Source organism: Oreochromis niloticus, linkage group LG23 (assembly GCF_001858045.2).
Source record: "Oreochromis niloticus isolate F11D_XX linkage group LG23, O_niloticus_UMD_NMBU, whole genome shotgun sequence".
Lineage (NCBI taxonomy): Eukaryota > Metazoa > Chordata > Actinopteri > Cichliformes > Cichlidae > Oreochromis > Oreochromis niloticus.
Genome location: NC_031986.2, coordinates 30413173 through 30432577, shown reverse-complemented (window position 1 = coordinate 30432577; position 19405 = coordinate 30413173). Strand labels below are relative to the sequence as shown.

The window sequence follows — 19405 nt, the reverse complement described above, 5'->3', positions numbered from 1 at the left end:
CTCTTAGACTAATAGTCTTAGTCCTGTGAGTGAATGGTAACTTCCTTTATAAATGAGTGCTATTAAGCCTTAATGCTTTCCAGGCATGATGGAGCAGCTAATTTTAGCTTGGATGCTAATGGCAGTCTAGAACAATTAACATGTCTATTACTGCCATAAACTGTGAATAACACTGAACAGCAGAAGCTATTTATTCTGTTGGAATCTAGTGGAAAAGTAGACAGCCAAAGAGGTGTCGGGGGGGAGACAGTGTACGCCCCAGACACTGTGCGGATGCTAAAATCAAACATCACAGAGGTGTTACTGTTATGAGACAGAAATATAGTTGGAGAGAAAAAGTCCTCACTATCAGTCAAGGTCAGCTGTCTCCAAGTAAATGTAATTTGATATGATTCATTGTGTTTATTCTTAAGCTGGACAGTTTGACTAAAATAAATTCATCAATTAATCTAGGAGCGCTCACTTTCTTGCACATGCACTGAGCAGAGCCAATGAATTACTGCTGCTCTGCCCTGAAAAGCTGCCGCCTGGGAAAAAAAGGGGGGAAAAAAGGAAAATCAAACACTGTTGAGTGTAAATTATTCCCCTTTTCACTTTTTTTGTCAGAAGGAATAAATATGTGTGAAATACTGTGAAGCAAGTTTTATGTTGCATTATTGCTGTTCTGCTCCATATGTATAAGAACTTGAAAAAGAAGTGGATCCACTCAATGCAAGATACATGGCTAATGGGGATTTAAATCATGGCTGCCCAAATGAGGAACTGCATGTGATTTAGAGACTGTGTAAAATTATGAGTGGGAGGGTTACTTGTATGTATATTCTTCTAAATTTGTAGCTTTTTGTTGTCTTCTCTTCTTGAACCTGCTTTACAATGAGATCACTAGTCAAAGGTCCAAAGTGGGGGTGTAATCAAAAGCTTTAGATCATCTGTATATTCTCCCCCTGAAGGGAGGAATATGCAATCGGTTCCTTTTCTTTGTCTGTCTGTCTGTTAGGACTCTAGCATCCACTCTTTTTAAGATATCGTGTTCAAATGTTCTCTGACGGTAGATACCAATAAAAGCTTGGGCTGATTTAATTTAGGTAAAAACTGGGTCAAGGTCACGTCCTTGTCACGCTTGTTTGATTTGTATCTATAGTCAGATCTGGTTACTTACATGTGTGTTCTGTCATCTAGCAGAACCACAATCACTATGATGGAAGGGCACAGTGACAGTGTCTACTGCTGTTTGGTGCCTCTAACAGCAGCATGGGTAGTTGGTTAGTTATAATGACCTTGTCAGAACGGCTGATTTTATATTTCACAAAAGGCTAAAATATTTAATCAGTGTGACCATTGGAGTCCCTTGATAGCTTCTTAACCGGTGCTTGAGCAAGCGACCCAGAATTGCGCTCCGGCACCTGCAATTAAAAAGTAATTAAATCTAATACATAATAAATACGAAGTAAGTTCATTTTTCATGTGCTGCAGCCTTTTGTTCCTTCCAGCTGATGGCATGGAGACACTCAATAACTAAAAGAGTAATGTCATTCCACAGCCTCCCCTGTGCACACTGCACACATCCCTTTTTCCTTCTCAGTAGATGTCAGTTGGAGTAGTTGTGAAAGAGAAAGTTTTCACAGGACTGTGTGCAGTGGATGTAGACCCCATTATCCAAACATCTGTAGGTCCATGTCTGTTGTCAGTCCCCCTCACATGGTTGAAGATGAATTTTGATCTCCTTTGCTTTACAATGTTACTTCAAGTTCATTCAGGTTTGCTTGGATTCATTTATGCACAGCTCTGTCATGTAAGTTCCTGCCACAGCATTTCGGGTTTTAGTTGTTGAACAGATACTTTGGTTTTACAGAGGAGTTCATGGTGCACACAGTGACTGCAAGATGCCTGTGGCCACAAAACAAGCCCACATCATCGACTCTTGACAGTTGAGTTGAGTAGTATGTGAGATTACGCTCGTTGGTTTGTGCAGTTTCTCAGAGCACGGTCTGACCTTGGGGTGAATTTTCTGGGAGGTCCACTCATGGGAGGTTTGTGGCACTGTGCTAACACCTGAGTCGGCTAGACCAACAAACTGTCAAAACTTCTGCTTTTATAGAGGTGGTCACATTTGCTGATGCATTTGATCAGAAGCACATAGCTGGTACTTACCTTCTTAAATCCACCAGTACAGGTCTACAAGTGGACTGCATAGAACTGTGAAAACCTTTTTCATTTAACTACATAACAGAGAACGGAGTTACTTTTTATTTTTTGAGAAGTGTAGATTAATTTAAAATTTCAAATGTGCAAATTTCAACACTTCAAACAGCTCAAGAAATATTAGAAACATAAGCTGATTATTTGCCAAATTGCACACAAACAAAAACTGTTTTTTTTTTGTTTTTCCCAAGAAAGTTGAAGAAAACAGATTCTTTTCAAAGGTAAGGCCTGCTTAGCAAGTGAAATTTGATCAAGTTAAAATTTAAGACAGATGTAATATTATAAATGCAATGTTCTGGATTTTTTTTTTTTAATCTGATTTGATCTGTACATGACATGTTAATTATTTTTTTGATATTTTGAAATATTTTTGAAAACAGATTAAATTACATTGACTTTATGTCACTCATGAAACGTATATATTAGTGAACTCAGTTGGTTTAATCTAGAAAGAGCAGCAGCAACATTAGTCTAATCACTATTAAATGAAGCTTAGCCTAATTTAAAGAAGGAACATCTGTAATCACTGATCTTCCTGCTTTCTTGGTTGTTATGCTGCTTTTCTGTTCTTTACATGACTACTGGTTTCCCAAGCTGTCAATCTCAATACTGACATCGTTACCCTAGTCCAATGATCTTCTTATCCACCTGTGAGCCAATCAGCCTCCACTTCACATGGTTTAAATCTGTGCTCTCCATCACTCTCCCTTTCAGACTCTTTCGTGCAAACCACTTTCTCCTCATCTCCAGTGAGAGGTGTAAGGGGCCCGTCCAGGACTCCTAGTATTACTTGAATATATTTGGATGTAGCATTGTAGGGTCTACCTTACAATATAAAGTGCCTGTTGTTGTGATTTGGCGCTGTATAAATAAAATTGAATTGAATTGAACTTGAAGTGAAGAGTAGTGGACCCAAATCCAGACAAACAAAACGTGGACAAAACAGGAATCTTAACGAAGGGCGAGCCGTTTATTGTGGCTGATAAAGACTACAAAACAAAGGGCGAGGCAAAACAATTCGACACTAAACTACACCTAAACTGGGAGAACTAGAAAATATAGAGGAGACGAGGGGAGTGGAAACACACGGGGAACACAGCTGATACAAATGAAGATGATGCCAGAGGGGAAGCAAAATTAAACACATTAAACATGGAAGACAAGACTGTCAGAATAAAACAGGAAACATAAAGATGCAGACCTGAGACACACAGAGAGGCGAGAGAGATATGCATAGACACGGGGAGGTGAACTTAACACTGAAGACACGACGGACTCACATGGGCGACACGGGAGTGAGGCAAACACACAACCTCAGGGAATAAATCATAATGAAGGCAAACCACAAAACTCAAACATATCAGAATATAATACACGACTAAACTGTGTTTAAACAGGATCTAAATCATCATGATACCAAGATAATACACAATTAGCTCAGGATGCTGGGTGAAAAGACCCAGCATCCTGATGGAACCAAAACACCCTACTCCCATGCTTTCACATAAATCAAAGAAAGAAACAAGCCAACAAAAGTCAACTTCTCCATGGTTAAACATGTATGATTTCATACTAAGATCATTAAAGGAGACAAGTCTAATTTATTTTATCTGATTTTCTTGGCTTTGTTGACATAAATCATGGAAAGGATAATCATTTTGATTTTCACTTTTATAAAAAAGTTAGGTACTTGTATCCATCTGTGAATGATTTATCCGTAATGTTATCTTGTGCATTAAGAGGCTTGTGCAGTTCAAATTCAGGTTTGTGCCAACACTACTGGCGAAGTTATAAGAACTTGTTGACTTCACATACTTTTCAGATTTATTATATTCAAACTTTTCCAGGAGTAGGTATGTGCCTTATTAAGAAGTTGTTTAAATGTGTGGTCCACTTTCTATGATGTATTTGGGTGTTTCTAATACAACATTGTAGTTTCCTTTCATATTATCAAAGGACGCTAAATGAAGATGAGCTTGGTTTGAAGTTAAAAGAGGTCTCTTGGCCATTTGAATGGACTTTTGAATCCGTAGCTAGCTTCAGCTCCTCAGTTTCTATCGACTGCAGTATTGAATCATGATGAATAAATAAACAAATAGCATAGGGTACATGAGTCAATTTTTATCCTGCACTGCACAACCAATCTTGTGAGGATTGACGAAAAGTTAGTGAGGATAAACTTTTCTGAATGTTAGAATTATTATACCTAAAACTGCAAAATAAAACCTACAACTCATACAGAAGCTACTTGTGAAGCCGATGTAAAAAGAGACACTGGCCTAAAAGCGCTAAAAACAAACCAAAAAAACCCCTCGGTTTACGGAGTAGTTATCCTTGATGAGCATTGGAAATCCCACCACCAGTAGAAGGGTGTTAATGAGTGGACCGGCACCTATGTGCTCCATGTGTCTTCTAATTTTGGACTGAGTTATGACTTCAAGAGGACAAAAGTTTGAGTTCAAATTACCGCACATTACAGTTTTCTATAGTTTAGAAGAAAAAAGAATTCCAAACAGTGAAGTAACACATATGGGATAGTAAGTAGAATTTTCACAAGAACAGCACCTTAAATGGCTTCCAGGAGTCATAGGGAATCGTTTTTTGTTAAAACGTGAGAGATGTCAAAAGTTAATTCATTGAATTTCTTGCCTAGTAAAAATGTTTAAGACTAATTTTGCTTTGCAAAGGTGGTGGTGTTATCCAGCAAACTGACATCCTCTTTACTTTATATTTATATTTTGTATGCGACTATCACCGGTGAAAACTTTTTCTCTCCACTAGACTGTATTTGTTCTACTTTGCCCTCTCCCTGCACATTTCTGCATGCACCTTTGGCTCTGTGGCTGACGTTTTCTGACCTGTAGTTACTGACCCCACCAACCTGCTCACTTTTTATTGTCTGTTGTCTCCTGGCTCCTCTCTCACCCTAACCACTCCAAGTACATGGCCTCACTTCATTTCTTTTTCTTTTATTTTACTTTTATTTGTCCTGTTGAAATTTTTTCCCCACTGTTGCAAAGTTCTTCCTCAAAGGTGTTTGTTGGGTTGCCTCTGTAATATTGTGAAGGTCTGTTCAGACTACTTATGTTAGGATTTGTTAGTATATACAGTTCTTTAATGTCATAACGTTTTGTCTGCTTTAAAAAAAAAAAAAAAACACAACAAAAAAATAATGTATGTTAAGACAGAAAAGATATTAAGGTTAGCCAATCCAAAAGTAATTTGGTGGTTTCTTTAACTGCACCAGCTCCTATAAGAGGTTTTCTGCTGCAGACGACAAGTTAGTCTTACCAGCTTCAGAAAAAGAACCACATTTAATGCTTAACAGAGTTAAAGAAGCAGCAACAATAACATCAAATGTTGGGAGAGACAGAAATCATAACTTTATGACCAAAATGCTGAAAAACAATCCAGTACTGAAAATCTGTCAAGAAGTAGTTAATACAAGATTATGTAAAAAGCTTCAGGAGCTGACCTCATGAAGCTGTTCAGAGAATAAACATAGTGCACAGCTGACTTACTTACAAATGTATCAAAGCAAAAGGATGCTAATTTGAAGAACCTGTGTGTGTTACAGTATTACAAATGCTGACAGGGTCTCTCTTATACAAAATGAAATGAGATTAGACTATCCGTGATAAAGTATCTTTCCTATAATCCCTTACTGTCGCTGCTCTATTCATCAGCAAATTTGAATTCCTGGATTTGGCCTCCGGAGTTGCCACGTGTTCCAAATGTTTCCCAGGCATAGTGGGAACTGTTTAGATGAGTCATTGCTATGCAGGCTACAGGCCATTGTGTTCAAACAGGTGTAACCTACAAGCTTGTTCTTTGCCTGCCAGGATTTTCTGAATAAGCTAGTGATTGAACCACTTTCATTCAGCTGCACTGGGCCACCACTACAGTCAATGTGTACAATTTTAGGATATTTCTCATGATCACACTCACACAATGAAGAGTTCTACACGCTAAACAGGTGACATTTAATAAAGGCCTCTCTAATTATCTGTTTAATGACAGCTCACCAGAAGACCTTTTCAAATGAAGTCATGAATTTAAATAACTCCAGGGTATATATACCATGCAATGTGACTGCCTCATTCTCTGTATGTTATTACACATATGAACCCCCAGTTCAGATCATTCAAAACTGATCAAATGAGAACAAATAAGATCCGCTGAGGGATTCACAGATGCTCATTTACCTTCCTCTTTGTTTTATAGGGACATCGAAATGCGGTATGTAAAAAGGAGTTGATATGGCAACGAAAGATTGGACTGGAGTGGATTGGATTTAACGACGCCTCTTAGTAATGAACATACTTCTGTGTTCATTACGCCTTGTGCTGTGATGATAGTGGTTGCTAGCTAGTGCTTGAGGAAAAAAACTTTTAAATAAATAAACTAATGGAGTGACAAAAACTTAAAAGTCCAGACAGAAAAAAGAGACACAATGAGAAGGGGTCACAATGGCAGGAATTTAATTAGACATCCTTGGTTGGATGTACCAAAGTGATGTCAATACAATATTTGTACAACTATTTTTTTGTTCTATGTGTGAATTTTATGCACTCTGTCATATGGACTTTATGGTTTTAATGACTACTTATGTTTAGTTGAGTTCACAATTTGGCACACCTACCAGTGATGGAGGGCAGAGCATTTGATTGCTCACTTGATCATTAACTTGTTAATACAGACTCAACATTTCTGCTCACACCATAAAGTTTTCACAAAAAACGAAGGAAAAATCAAAAATGCAGGCGATCCAGCAGAAACCAAACTTCCAAGAACTAAAAGAGAGCGACAGAAGGCACATGCAGACAAACAGGGAGGCACATTCTGGAAAAAGATGTGTAAAAGAAACACACTTTCATTTCAGGATAGAACACAATAAACTTGTATTGCTCACATGAGCTTTGCTCAAGTAGTTTCCTTCATTTTCATCCCTGTGGAATTTTTGACCACTAATAATGCCTTACAGCAGTGTTTAACTGGGCCAGTTTTTTTTATCATCTTATAAACCAACAAATGTGCAAACCACATAGTCCTACTAGTGGAGTCGACTGATAAACAGCTGGCAAAAATGCTACACAAAGACCTCAAGGACATTTTTTGTGAACGAAGGCAGGAAAGAACACTGCCAGTCAACAAATACGCATATTTCTAACTATTCAAAAATTCCAGTTTGCAGATACTTCATCAATAGGGAAACTTTATCACGCACAACTTTCTTTCATGAGAAAATGCCATCTAGTATCGTTGATAAATGGCATGTGATGCTGGAGCGCACAGCAAATGCAATGGCTTGGCTGTATCTGGGGAGCTGAGTAGGTATGTGAGAACATGCAAACTGAACCACGCTAACAAGGAGGTAGGAGGAGCAACTGTGCCATCGGTGATGAGGAGGAGGCAACTATGAGTGAGCCAAAGGTGGAAAAGGTTTCTGAGAAGAATGTTCTTCAAGTCATCTCCAAGTTTGCTTAGCTTAGATTTAAGACCTTTTAATGCCAAGTGGAATAAATAATAAACTTTAACAATGTAAAAAGGCAAAGAAATGAACTGGTGACCCATAAAAACACAGAGAAAACAGCCACATTGTTATAGGATGAAACTTCTAATGTCAAACAATTAATTCAAATATATTCAAGACTGTGGAGATTTAATTATGTAACATAATCTTGCAAGTTTTGAAACTGAAAGCATCGGTATCCTGGGGGTACATTGGCTAACTGTAAATGGAATGCTTATACCTCCCTACACCAATGATGCAACTCTGAAGCAATAACTCTTCTCCTACCTGTACACTCCGGGCGGTGTCTGTGGGATGATGAAGCTCTTCTCCAGGTCACGGAGTACATCATTCAGCATCCGCACGTGGGAGGGGTCACGCTCTTTTGGGTCATTTGCCGGCCGCATAGTTTCTGACTGGAAGAAAGCTGCGTGGTCTCTGAGAGCGGAGGCTGAGGAAAGCAGGGGCAGCGATAGTGCACTCTTGTCTAGACGGAAATGTACAAAAAGAAGGAAAAAAAAAACCAACAGGAACAATGGATGAAAAAGAATATCATGTTTAAGCTATACAAATGTCCACAAAAAAATATTAACCTAAAAAGAGAGACGATAAGGAGTCACTAGGTTGTGGTTTGAAGGTTTGAGAACCAAAACCTTGGAGTAAATGCCTCAACAAGACCTGTGAAACAGCTCTGTTGCTTGTGAAGCTCGCACACAAGAATTTCACTCACATGTACTGTACCAGTGTACCTGCACATGTGACGTGACAATAAAAGTGATTTGATTTGATTTGATTTGAAATGAACAATTTACACCTTAAGGGTCATTTCGGGACTGGACTGCCTGTAACAAGGACCAAATCACATTCTTATAAGCCACATCACATTTGAAGGTGATCTTATGTATAAAATACAGACAAAATGAATGCATGGCAACACAAGTTTACATCACATGTCAAAGCATAGACCCCATGGGTCAGCTGTCAGGATCGACACAGTATCAAATATAACACAATAAAACACTGCGATGCATTGTCTGGAGTCTCGTGCATGTCAGATGCCCTTGCTGGGAACAGCAGCCTTTGCAGTATTAGCTGGAGCAAAATAAGTGGTGCAATCATAAATTTTCATAAAACTGCAAGTGTGAGTGGTCAGAACAGGGCTTCTAAAAATAACAGCAGCACTGGAAATCAGAAATTCACAAAGACCTTGAAAGTCAAAATCAGGCAAGGTTTTTGATTTTAACGAGCAGAGTCAGAGGCTTGTCTGATTGCACCTTATAGCCAGAATCAGATGGGAAATTGCCCTGTTATAACCGGTGCCTTCTTCAGCATATACCACAATAATAGAAGTCATTTAGGGATAAACTTAAACCACATATTAAACTGATACAGCTCATGGATGGATGAAAGAAGAGTCATGAAATACTTCTCTAAATAGTTAAAGCTGCTAGCCTTTGCATGCTCTTTTCACAAGTTGAAAGATCAGGAATGAGCTGCGTCACATGCTCAGATGCTGCCGGTCACGTTTATGCATTGCAGATATCAGCTGCGGGTATTAGAAAAATCAGAAATCAGTTATTTTCTCATTTTATCTAATCAATAAAAAATTATTACTTCTTCTTCTCATTGCATAGCAAAAAGTTTACACCATACATCTGTTCCCTATCTGGCTTCAAAATTAGTTTGTGACCTGAGCAGTCTCTCTTTTAAACCTTCCACCAACTGGGCACTAAACACACTAAATTAAACAGATTCCCCCTATCGAGCTAACGCGCATACATATCCAGTAACGATGCAATGTTGTCCTCATTAGGCTGTCAACACAAAGCAGGCTTGTTTTACAGTACATTTGGCACCGCAAATCAATTACCTTTCATTTACAGTTAATTGCCTTGTATTCTTGGCTCTATTAAATGATATCTGGCTGGATTCAATGGGCCTGTTTTGGAAAGGCTGAAATCTGCCATGCAACTGTTTGCATGAGGACAAAGGTTCTTGTTCAGGTGTTCAGCTCTTAATGGTCAACTATCAGTTAGCAAAAAGCAGTACACAGCAGTAAGCACAGCAGTAACACTGTTGCCGAATCGTGATTGAGGAAATAATCTATAGAGGTCATTTTTAATTTATTCTATTATACGAGCTGATTATGTCCCATGATAATAAACTCATAACACGCCACCATATTGTTGTCGTTCAGAGCATTTGGCACTGACATCGCAGGAAGGACGATGCTTTCCATGTTTGCATATGTAGAAAAACAATGATGACCCATGCATTCCAGAGGAAACACAAAACTTGCACAAGTACCTACCATTTCATTGTTAACCTTCCATTAAAGAATAACAATGAAATAAATCACTGCAGGATTTGCTATTTTTGATACTTATACATAAGTATTCTCATATGGTTACTATTACTATTGCATGTGCATATTGTATTATGTTGTTTTGCTCCAGACCTGTTATGACAGACATCCAAAAAAGAAAAAAGAAAACAACTGGGCAGGGGTGAGCTATAGATAGAATTACCCTAATTTACCATTAATCTAAAGGGGATCTATTTGGCGATTGCGGGCTTCACTGAACCCATAAAAGGAGATGAAAGATACGGACATCGTGCAAGGTTCAGCTGTATGAAAGTTGTTCCTGGATTCGGAGAATGTGAAGGGCTGTCTGCCTGGGATGACAGAAGAGAGAAGGGCAGACTTCTTGAGGATTATGTGTTATTATTCTAAAGAACGGCATAAACTAATGCCTTCCAAGATATTAATCGACAGACCTTCCCGCGTGTTTGTGCTCCTTCAGATAAGAGTGTGTCACAGTAGGTTTGAGAACAGAGCGTGACTCATTGCAGAGGAGAGTGGAAGACAGAGCGGACAAAAATAGACAACGAGCGCACTTCTCTCCTACAAATTTAAATGGCTCTGGCTTCTCGCAGCCAGCTGGGACTCATGAAATATTGTTTGATTGTTGTAATCCATCACATCTTTTGACACACAGGGACGTGTGTGAGTGTGTTTGTGTATACAGTTGGGACATGGCCTCATGCGATGACAGAGGCAGAGAGAAGAAGTAAAGGAAAGGAGCTTTAAGGTGATGGGATTTTTTTTTCAACATTCATTTATATCAGAATCTACAAATATTCGAGGAAATTATTCTCATTTTGACGTATTCTTCAAGAACCCTGGCTTTCCGATTTTGCATTTGTCTTTATTTAGTTTTTAATTGAAGTGTTTTACGTCTGTTGCTGTTTTTTGAAATTACACTTGCATTAGGACCAAGTAGAAAATAAACTAACTAACTAAACCTACAGTACCTTCCTGTGTTCTATCAAAGATACCAAGTATCAAACTGCAGCTTTGCGACTAAAACTCTCTGTATACATAATGACTAAAATTGAAATTTTCTTTCTGTCAGGTTTGCAAATCAGTGGATATTCTTTAGTGCTTCCTTATAAGTAGTAATTATTAAGCTCACATGAAGAAAGATAATATCTGCCCCCAGTCGGAGGTTGAAGTGGACACTCTCTTAACTAGTTGCGTGTTTTTTTTAAATCTCAGAAGAAGTAGTGTAATCTACCTTTCAGCGCTGTAAAGATTTTCAGTTGTACCAGAGCTGCCATTTTATTTATAGCTCTTATAGCATCAATAAAATATTCATCATGGGGTGTATCTGTAAGGAATCACTGGTGTCTTATCTCATCGTCACCAAATGTCACCAATAGACTGAAACCTCTGAAAGGAAACAGTAAAGGAGCACATGTAATGACACATGGAAATGATGACAAAGAGAAACTACACAAAAAATAAAATAAATGACAGCTACAAGGTCATTTTTTAAACCCCTAAGCCTGCCAAGGTTTATGCCATATTTCACAATCTTACAGCAAGTCATCCAAATCTGCACCAAAATTCAATGTTTTCCTTCTCTGCAAATGCTCCACCTTATGTTCATGAAATCCACACATACATAGATAAAAACAACACTAATAATGCAGCATGTGACTGAAGATTTCATCTCCTGACTTGGATTTTCACTTACAAGACTATATCACACTGTGCTGTGTATATATAAAGACATTACTTATATATTGTATATTGTGGAACCTTTTATAATATAATTTTCCATATTAATCTCTTTGCATTTAATTTCTTTTTTTGTGTGTGTGGAAAAAAACACAACTTTGTTCATTGGAAGGGTGAAAAAAGTGTAAAGCACATAGCAACTCAAATAAATACATTCTAAATAAAAACCATTTAGCTGTGCACACAGTCTTGCTGCTGTGGCATTTGTGTCTTCCAATAGTTCACACAATTTGGAAAGAAAGGCCGCGTGGTTTCAAATAATGATTTAGAATATATATCTACCATGTCATAAGCATTCAGTTTGGCTCTGGTATATTGAGTACATGAACTGCAATTAATCCATAAGCAGTTCTCTTTTTACCAATAAATGACATGTTATATCTCAAACATTTTCAAACTCTTCTTTTCAAACTTTCACTCATTATTCAATTAATATCTAACTACTGAGCACACAAAGATAGCTCATCGTCGTATTCAGAAAGCCTCAGAGAACATAGGTGATGTTCATGTCACATGACTGTGGAGGACTACAGGACGCCTAAAACTCAGAATATCGTGTCAGGTTGCAACAGATTTGATGTCTGTTTCACTTTTCCAGAAAATAAAACTAAAAGAAATCTGATTTGTTTTCATCATAAGCCTGATAAGTCATAAAATAACCATCAGATTGCATCAAATGCTGCAATCAAATTCTGCACAGAATTGAAGAATGATTTCTTCTTTTGAAATAAATCCCCCAACTCTTTGAGTACTTCAGCTCAATCTTTTAAAATGTCTTTTCTTTTCTTTTTTCATTCAAAATCATGTGGCTATGACTGTGCTGCCAGGGCCACCAGGCACACAAACTGAGACACCACCAACACATTCGCTACCTTCTCCAACTCACCCTACGCCTCTCCACCACCTGCACTTAACACTGACTGTGACAATGAGAAAATGTGCCTCTTTTGGTTATTATTAGAAGTTAGATACTGTAGATACTGAATATATGATTTTATTAGCTCTGTATGTGTCTAAATAACATGCTATGCAGATGAAAGTGGTTAGTGTCCACCTGATGTCACCAGAGGACATTATGACAGCATTCAGCAAAGCATACCTCCATGCCTGCTATTTTCTACATGAACAACACATACTCCTAATAGTGGTCAGAAAATAAGGTTAAAAAATTGAAGACTTGAGGCATCAACATAGTTTTATAAACCATTTTTGTCTTTGCAGAAAAATGTTGGCCGAATACATTTATGCAAGGATGGACAGACATTATTCTTCTCAAGGCCTTCTGACTGTGAAGCCATCATGATAAAGTGGAGAATAAGAGTGTCCTCATGGTGACAGGCAAGTGTGTGGAACTGAAAGCACACAGAGCAGTAAATATGTTCTGTAATTTTCCATAACTGGTTTGAGAATAGAAATCTTTTTAGTGAAAGAAAACTTTGATCTTTTGTTAATATTAGTGGCTGTGGTGTCCTTGGTGATCACTGATTGGACAGTCAGAATGTAACTCCCTGTCCATTTAACATTCTTTCACTGATTACAAGCAGAGCCCTGAGTGTTTCACAGCTAAATGTTCATTAAAGTACTTTTTTAGAATGTGTTCAAATTTAATGTCCATTAAAGCCAAGGTCAGTCCACGACAAATTCTGAAAGAAACTTTCCTCCTCTCTGTTAATCATTTAGTGGATCAACCTCTTGTTAATGCAAATGCAACAAAGAATCCATTACAAGTGGATTTTTAATTTTGGGTACGAATCGGAATTAATTAGCAGCTCAAACCTTGTACAATCAAAGCTGCAAGACAAAGTGTTTGGCAATGTCATTTGGAGTTTGTGTTTTTGCTCTAAAGCAGAGAAATCTGGGAAATGATAACTAAAATTTCATGACTGAGCAAAGTCAAAGACACATAAATGAAGAAATATATATATGTGTATGCGGTAGTGGTAAGATTAGTGGTAAGACTACACGCTTTTGGAACAGAAGTCACAAGTTCCATGGGGTATCTAGTAAGGGTGCTCGGGCGTTGCCTGCATTGACAAGGTTTAGTCAGGTGTTGAGGAACCAGGGCACCCTGATGAGAAGAGGGCTACTGGTACAAGACGGCATCGGTGGGCAAGAGACGAAAATAGGGTGCTGTTGGAATGCTACTAAGCAAGTAACCCCAGTGGAAGGTGTTACAAGAATAGGAGCATTAGGTGCAGTTACTCCAGCAACATCTGAGATCTCTGACCAGAAGAGCGCAGTCCTAGAAACAGCTAAGATACTGCACAGGACCCTCAAGGACCCCATCATCATGGTTGGGTTTGTGGACAGCGCAGATGAAGAAGTCTGGAGTTTGGACTGGACACATGAATATTGGTTACATGGCTTTGGTTACATATTTGATTAGAAATATGACACATTTGCAACATTTGCACTGAGCCTCATGTCCACCTACTGATGATAAAATGTGATATTGCTTAGACCTGAGCAAAGTTCTTGCAGATGTAGAAGTCTACCATGGTAACTAACTCAGTGTGTGCTAAGGAAATAGCCCCCACTCATTTAGGCCACCATTAGCTGTAACTGATCTACAGACTGTCATATCCCCCAAACATTAAAAATCTTCTGTATAGTTAGGGTTTTACTTCGCAGTTGAAATGTTGGAAGTTTCAGAGTGGAGAAATGCAGCAGAATAAATATACAGCCTCATTTACGTATTTCTTCACAAGCTTAATTTCACAGTTTTAAGCCCTAATTTCATATATGATTGTACTGTCATCAAGAATGTGGGGATATTGTGTCCTTGCCAGGGAGACTAGATGGTTAGCACTGTGTAGACTGATAAGATGATAGATAAGAATATCCTCACCAGTGGAATTTTCAAGGATAGAAGGGAGCCATCATAAAGAGTATAAAAATGCCTTGTCTCACAGAGAAAAGTGTTGTACCCTACAGTATATCCATCGACAGTCTCCTTGTCTGAACAAAGGCCACTTATACATCTGAAAAGTCTGTCTGTAGAGACTTATTTTCACAACATAAGTAAGATGCCCATGTTGGTCTTGTTTGAAATCTGAGAGCAGAGAGCACACGAGGTCATCATCTACTACAAATAAAGGTTACATGGACACGTGCCATTATATATACTGAAGTCAGAGCTTCATAATAGCGGTTACCTTCTCTCTTTACTCTATCTCCAGACTTAAATGTAATTATACAGTGAAAGAAAGCTATTTGGCTTTGCCACTGATATGCCTAATTAATCCTGAAAATGTACAATGGATTTTAAGTGTCAGTCAGGTGTAAGGTGTAATTCCTTCACAGACACACACATTTAGTTTGATTTCCTCAGTGTATACTAGTAATTCTCAGTGCTGAAATTAGAAATGATCTACCTGTCTTTGAGCACTGCTGTTGAGGACCAAAGGAAGCCTTGATACCGGGCGCTATCTGAACAGTAAATTAATGGAGATTTATGTCAGATCAGACTAGACCAAAGGCAGTTTTGTATAAAGGGAGAAAAAAGGAGCATAGTGATTAAAAAAAAAGTTGAACAAAAGGTGTTGGGTGGGGGGTTCAATTAGCTCTGGTTGTTTGATCTGAGTACCCTCCATAACTGCCAGTCATGAATACTGCTGTGCTCCATGCTGGCTGTGAAGAATCCATTAAATATCACTGGTCCTTTGCTGCAGGGGGCTGCTAAAACACCCAGAGACTCACTCACACAGCCGTTTCACATCCCCTGAATGTGCTCACACTAAGCATTTAGTAGACTCAACCCCCCCCCAAAAAACACACGAGTTACCAACCATTTAGCCTATACATAAAGAAAGACACAACAAATGTCCAGATAGCACACTTGAAATAATAATCACTAACTGTACTCTCTCACACATAAAAAAACCCCCCTTTTCATATACAAAAGCTTTCAGCAACTGGACTTTTGTCTGTCACCCCCATTTCCAGTGAAGGTGAAATTCAGAACAGCGCTTTATTGCGGCTCCCGCTCTCTTAGTCTTGTTAATAGTCTGTTTACTTCTATTTTGCTTTGCTTCTGTCAATCAATGGCTACAACCAGGGAAAACCTACAAAACCATGAAACAGCAACAAAAAAGCAGAACTAAGTAACATGTTGTCAGTCTGCTTGTCTATCAGTCTCCTCTTCTTTATTTCAGAAGCACGTACACACACGCTGACTTAGCTGTTTCTTGAGCTAACATAAACAATGCTAAAACCCATTTTAGTGTTTTCTGTTTGGCCTTTTTCCTCATCTAACTGTACATTTGTTGTTTAAAATATAACCAGTTTTCAAATGTTGACACAAGTTTAGCAACAGCAGTGGCAGCAAAGAATCATCATAGTTTGTTGTTTGTTAAATTAAGAACCCATCACACATGCTCATGTGAATTTTTAGATCTCAAAACACTTTTATTGACATGTGAAAGGCTCTCCTGGATCACGTTTCATGTCAGTTCCTCTCAATTCCTGGAAATTTCCTTTGCTGCCAGCAAATTAACGTGAGCAGTAAACCTCCTCTATAAACGCTGCTTTACAGAAGATTGATACGTTGGCCATATGGTAACAAATGAGCCATCTTTGGAAAGGCGTCGAATTTGACAAACCAAAACCAAACAAAACAGCAGAACGACTTCGGAGGGGAACTTTGCAGCTGGGTTATGATTATATGTACGTTTTTGATTAGGAGAATCATTATGAGCACAACCTCTGACATACAAGATATTAATTCAAATTCACTTCAAAAAACACTTTATTTATCCCCAAGGGGGTGATTAAAAAGGAACAGAGAGCATCACATGAGACATAGAACATCAAACAAACATAAAAATAAATACAAAAAGTCAATATAAGAAAAAGTCAAAATAAATGCGATCTGGGGAGGAAGGGGGGGGGGGGGGGGGGTTGTAATACTGGGGCAGGAAAGAGCCAGAGTTCACAAGCTGGACTGCTACAGGAACAGGTTGTGCAATAATGTTAGAGATCTAATGGAGTTTAAACATGTCTGGTTTCGCATATCGATTAAGAAAAACTAACTTTAAAATGGTTATTTTTAGGAGCTACTACCAGAATCAGGGGCTCAAGTGAATTGTTCCTAATCCTCTTTTTTTTTTTTTATCTTGGTTAAAATTATAAGGTGTTCAAATTATACTATTTACGTGCCAGCTTTATCTACAACCACTGCCGTTAACCAACCCACACACAACAGCAACCCCACACCAGGAATTATTTATCATCATTCATCTATCTATTAACACACGCACACATCAAAAAGTATTTATTTCACTGTCCTATTCCTCCTCCTCTTCTTTCTCTCCATCTGGTGCTTCTCTGTATTTTTAAACAGCAGAGATAAAAGCCCTCTCACACCTGTTTTCTGACTGAGCAGGAGAGGCTTGTAAAAAAAACAAAGCATTGAGAAAATCAGCACGTTCACCAAAGTCAAATTTATAACTTTAGGACATTTATAATGCCACCTGGAATTAAATTTAATATCAATTTAATAACCACAATAAAAAGCCCAAAATCTGTCACAGGCAGTCTCTTTCTGATTAGACACAGCTGATGAGAATAGTAAAATTACATGTAGGCATAAGGAAAGATGACACTGGATGACAGTCTAAGAACAGGGTGTCCAATTGTGTATTAAAAAAAAACGAGATAAAAAATAAAATAAAGCTTGTTCCAAAAATGAGTAGCAGCACTACTCTGTTTCCATTCATCCTTAGCACAGCACACAAGTCAGGTGATTTATTTAATCTTATTTGCCTCTTTCTCACTCTGTTGATCATAAGCCTTTGCTTTATCATAGCATCCAAGCAAAAAACATAAAAAAACCCCAAACAGGTTCCACAGTGTTGATACCACTGTGTCACCTGTGGTTCAGCATCCACACTAAATCATAAAAACTGAAAGGAAGAAGACATATATTATCATTGCCCAATTGAAAATACAGTGGAATTAGTGCAACTCCTGTTTGAAACAAACTTCATAAAAGTAACTTTATAAAATTAAAGGTTTATAGAAATACGAACATAAATATGAAAATAGTATAACAGTATAAAGATTATGTAAATAACATAAAACATAATAAATAGAAAAAAGTGTAAATGATTGCATTTAATACAAAATGCTTAAAATGAAGATATTTAACATAGCTATAGATTGTTTTTGTCTATGTTTTTGTTTTTTTGGTAGTCTAGCAGACAGCTCCTTAACCGCCACTGACGGCAGCCACGTAGCAATCAAAGGCCACGTCCCTAATATCCTATTTCAAATGTTAACCTTTGAACAAAATAAGATTATTATTATCATTATCATTAATCAGTTCACTGTAATGGGACCTCAGGCCACTAAAAATATAACAACTGAACTTTTGGAAAAATTAGCCCCAATGGTCATAAACTTAACAAACATATTAACCTACACGGTGAATTACTCAGGTGACCTTAAAAAAAGCTGTTTTTTACTTGTATATAACTGATTTTATACTAACTTATTTGGATAATACACACTCTATTACTTTAGTGGCTTAAGCATTTAAATAATGATGCAACTTCAGAATTTTTCTTACAGTGTCTTAGTGAACAGATTAGTGTTTTTGCCCTTTTTCTAATTTAACACATAATCTAATGGTCAGAGGCAGCATTCAGAATATAGCTAGCTAAGCCCATAGCAGAAAATAAAAACTCCTAAATATACCTTTAGTAACCATAGTAACGGTTGCTCCCTCTTTCCAACAACACATATCATAATTAACGAAATATTAGACTGGATGACTGAAGAGCAAATAAATAAGAAACGTGAGCTAATTATCAAAACAGGTTGTTCTAATGATGGGAAAATGCCAAACATTTGTGTTTTTTTAGAATCTGGACAGAACTTAGACTCTTATAAAGTCCTACAGTAGGTTTAGAAGGATGGCTGCAGTGGGTGATATTACCTTTTTTGACAAAATAAGATCTTGGAATTAAGTAGTGAGAGTAGCCTAACTAAATATTGGAAGCTTCACGTACGAATTACATAAAACTCAATAGTCTGAACCAGCAAAACCACAGCACATTTTTCTTTAGCTCTTCTTGTTCTGTGCTACTAATTGATGGTGTAATTTCCTGCTGTTGTTTGTTTCTTTGTTGGATGGTTCACCTTTTAGCTACAAAGAAATGACACTCATTTGTAGTACGGTTCTTCAGCACACCACTTATGTGCAAAGTTGCCAAGACGGTGTAGCTTTCATGCTCATAAAGTGCTTTTGAATTGAATTGACAGAGAGGAGAATCAGTGGAACAGACATATGGGTGATGAAGAAATAGACATAGGGGCTACAGGCAGGTATAATAATCAGTCATCTCTCTCTCTCAGGTTATAATCTGTCCATTAGTCTCAGATGAGGAAGCATAACCACTCAATCTAGGCATTAATGGGACAATGCTTACATACTTAGACAGAGCCACTGAACCCGAGCCACTGAGTGATTGCCTTAGTGGTACAATGAATGAGACTTGAAGTTAGAGCTACAGTACGTGTCATGAAGAGCATCTCTCCATCTCCATCTCTTTCAATCTCTGATCATAGTGTGTGAATGATTGATACACCTTGGCTTATAGATTTAT

General features: G+C 37.9%; 1 protein-coding gene across 3 annotated transcripts in view; it reads right to left on the bottom strand.

The window, feature by feature from the left end:
- The window catches only part of naaladl2 (N-acetylated alpha-linked acidic dipeptidase like 2), a 460031-nt gene that overhangs the window by 11183 nt on the left and 429443 nt on the right, over positions 1-19405 (bottom strand). For all 3 annotated transcript variants that reach the window (XM_005451121.4, XM_013270770.3, XM_025903118.1), the window contains one exon: positions 8003-8201. In XM_005451121.4, the coding sequence (XP_005451178.1) occupies positions 8003-8201 (199 nt within the window). The remainder of the gene's footprint in view (positions 1-8002; positions 8202-19405) is intronic.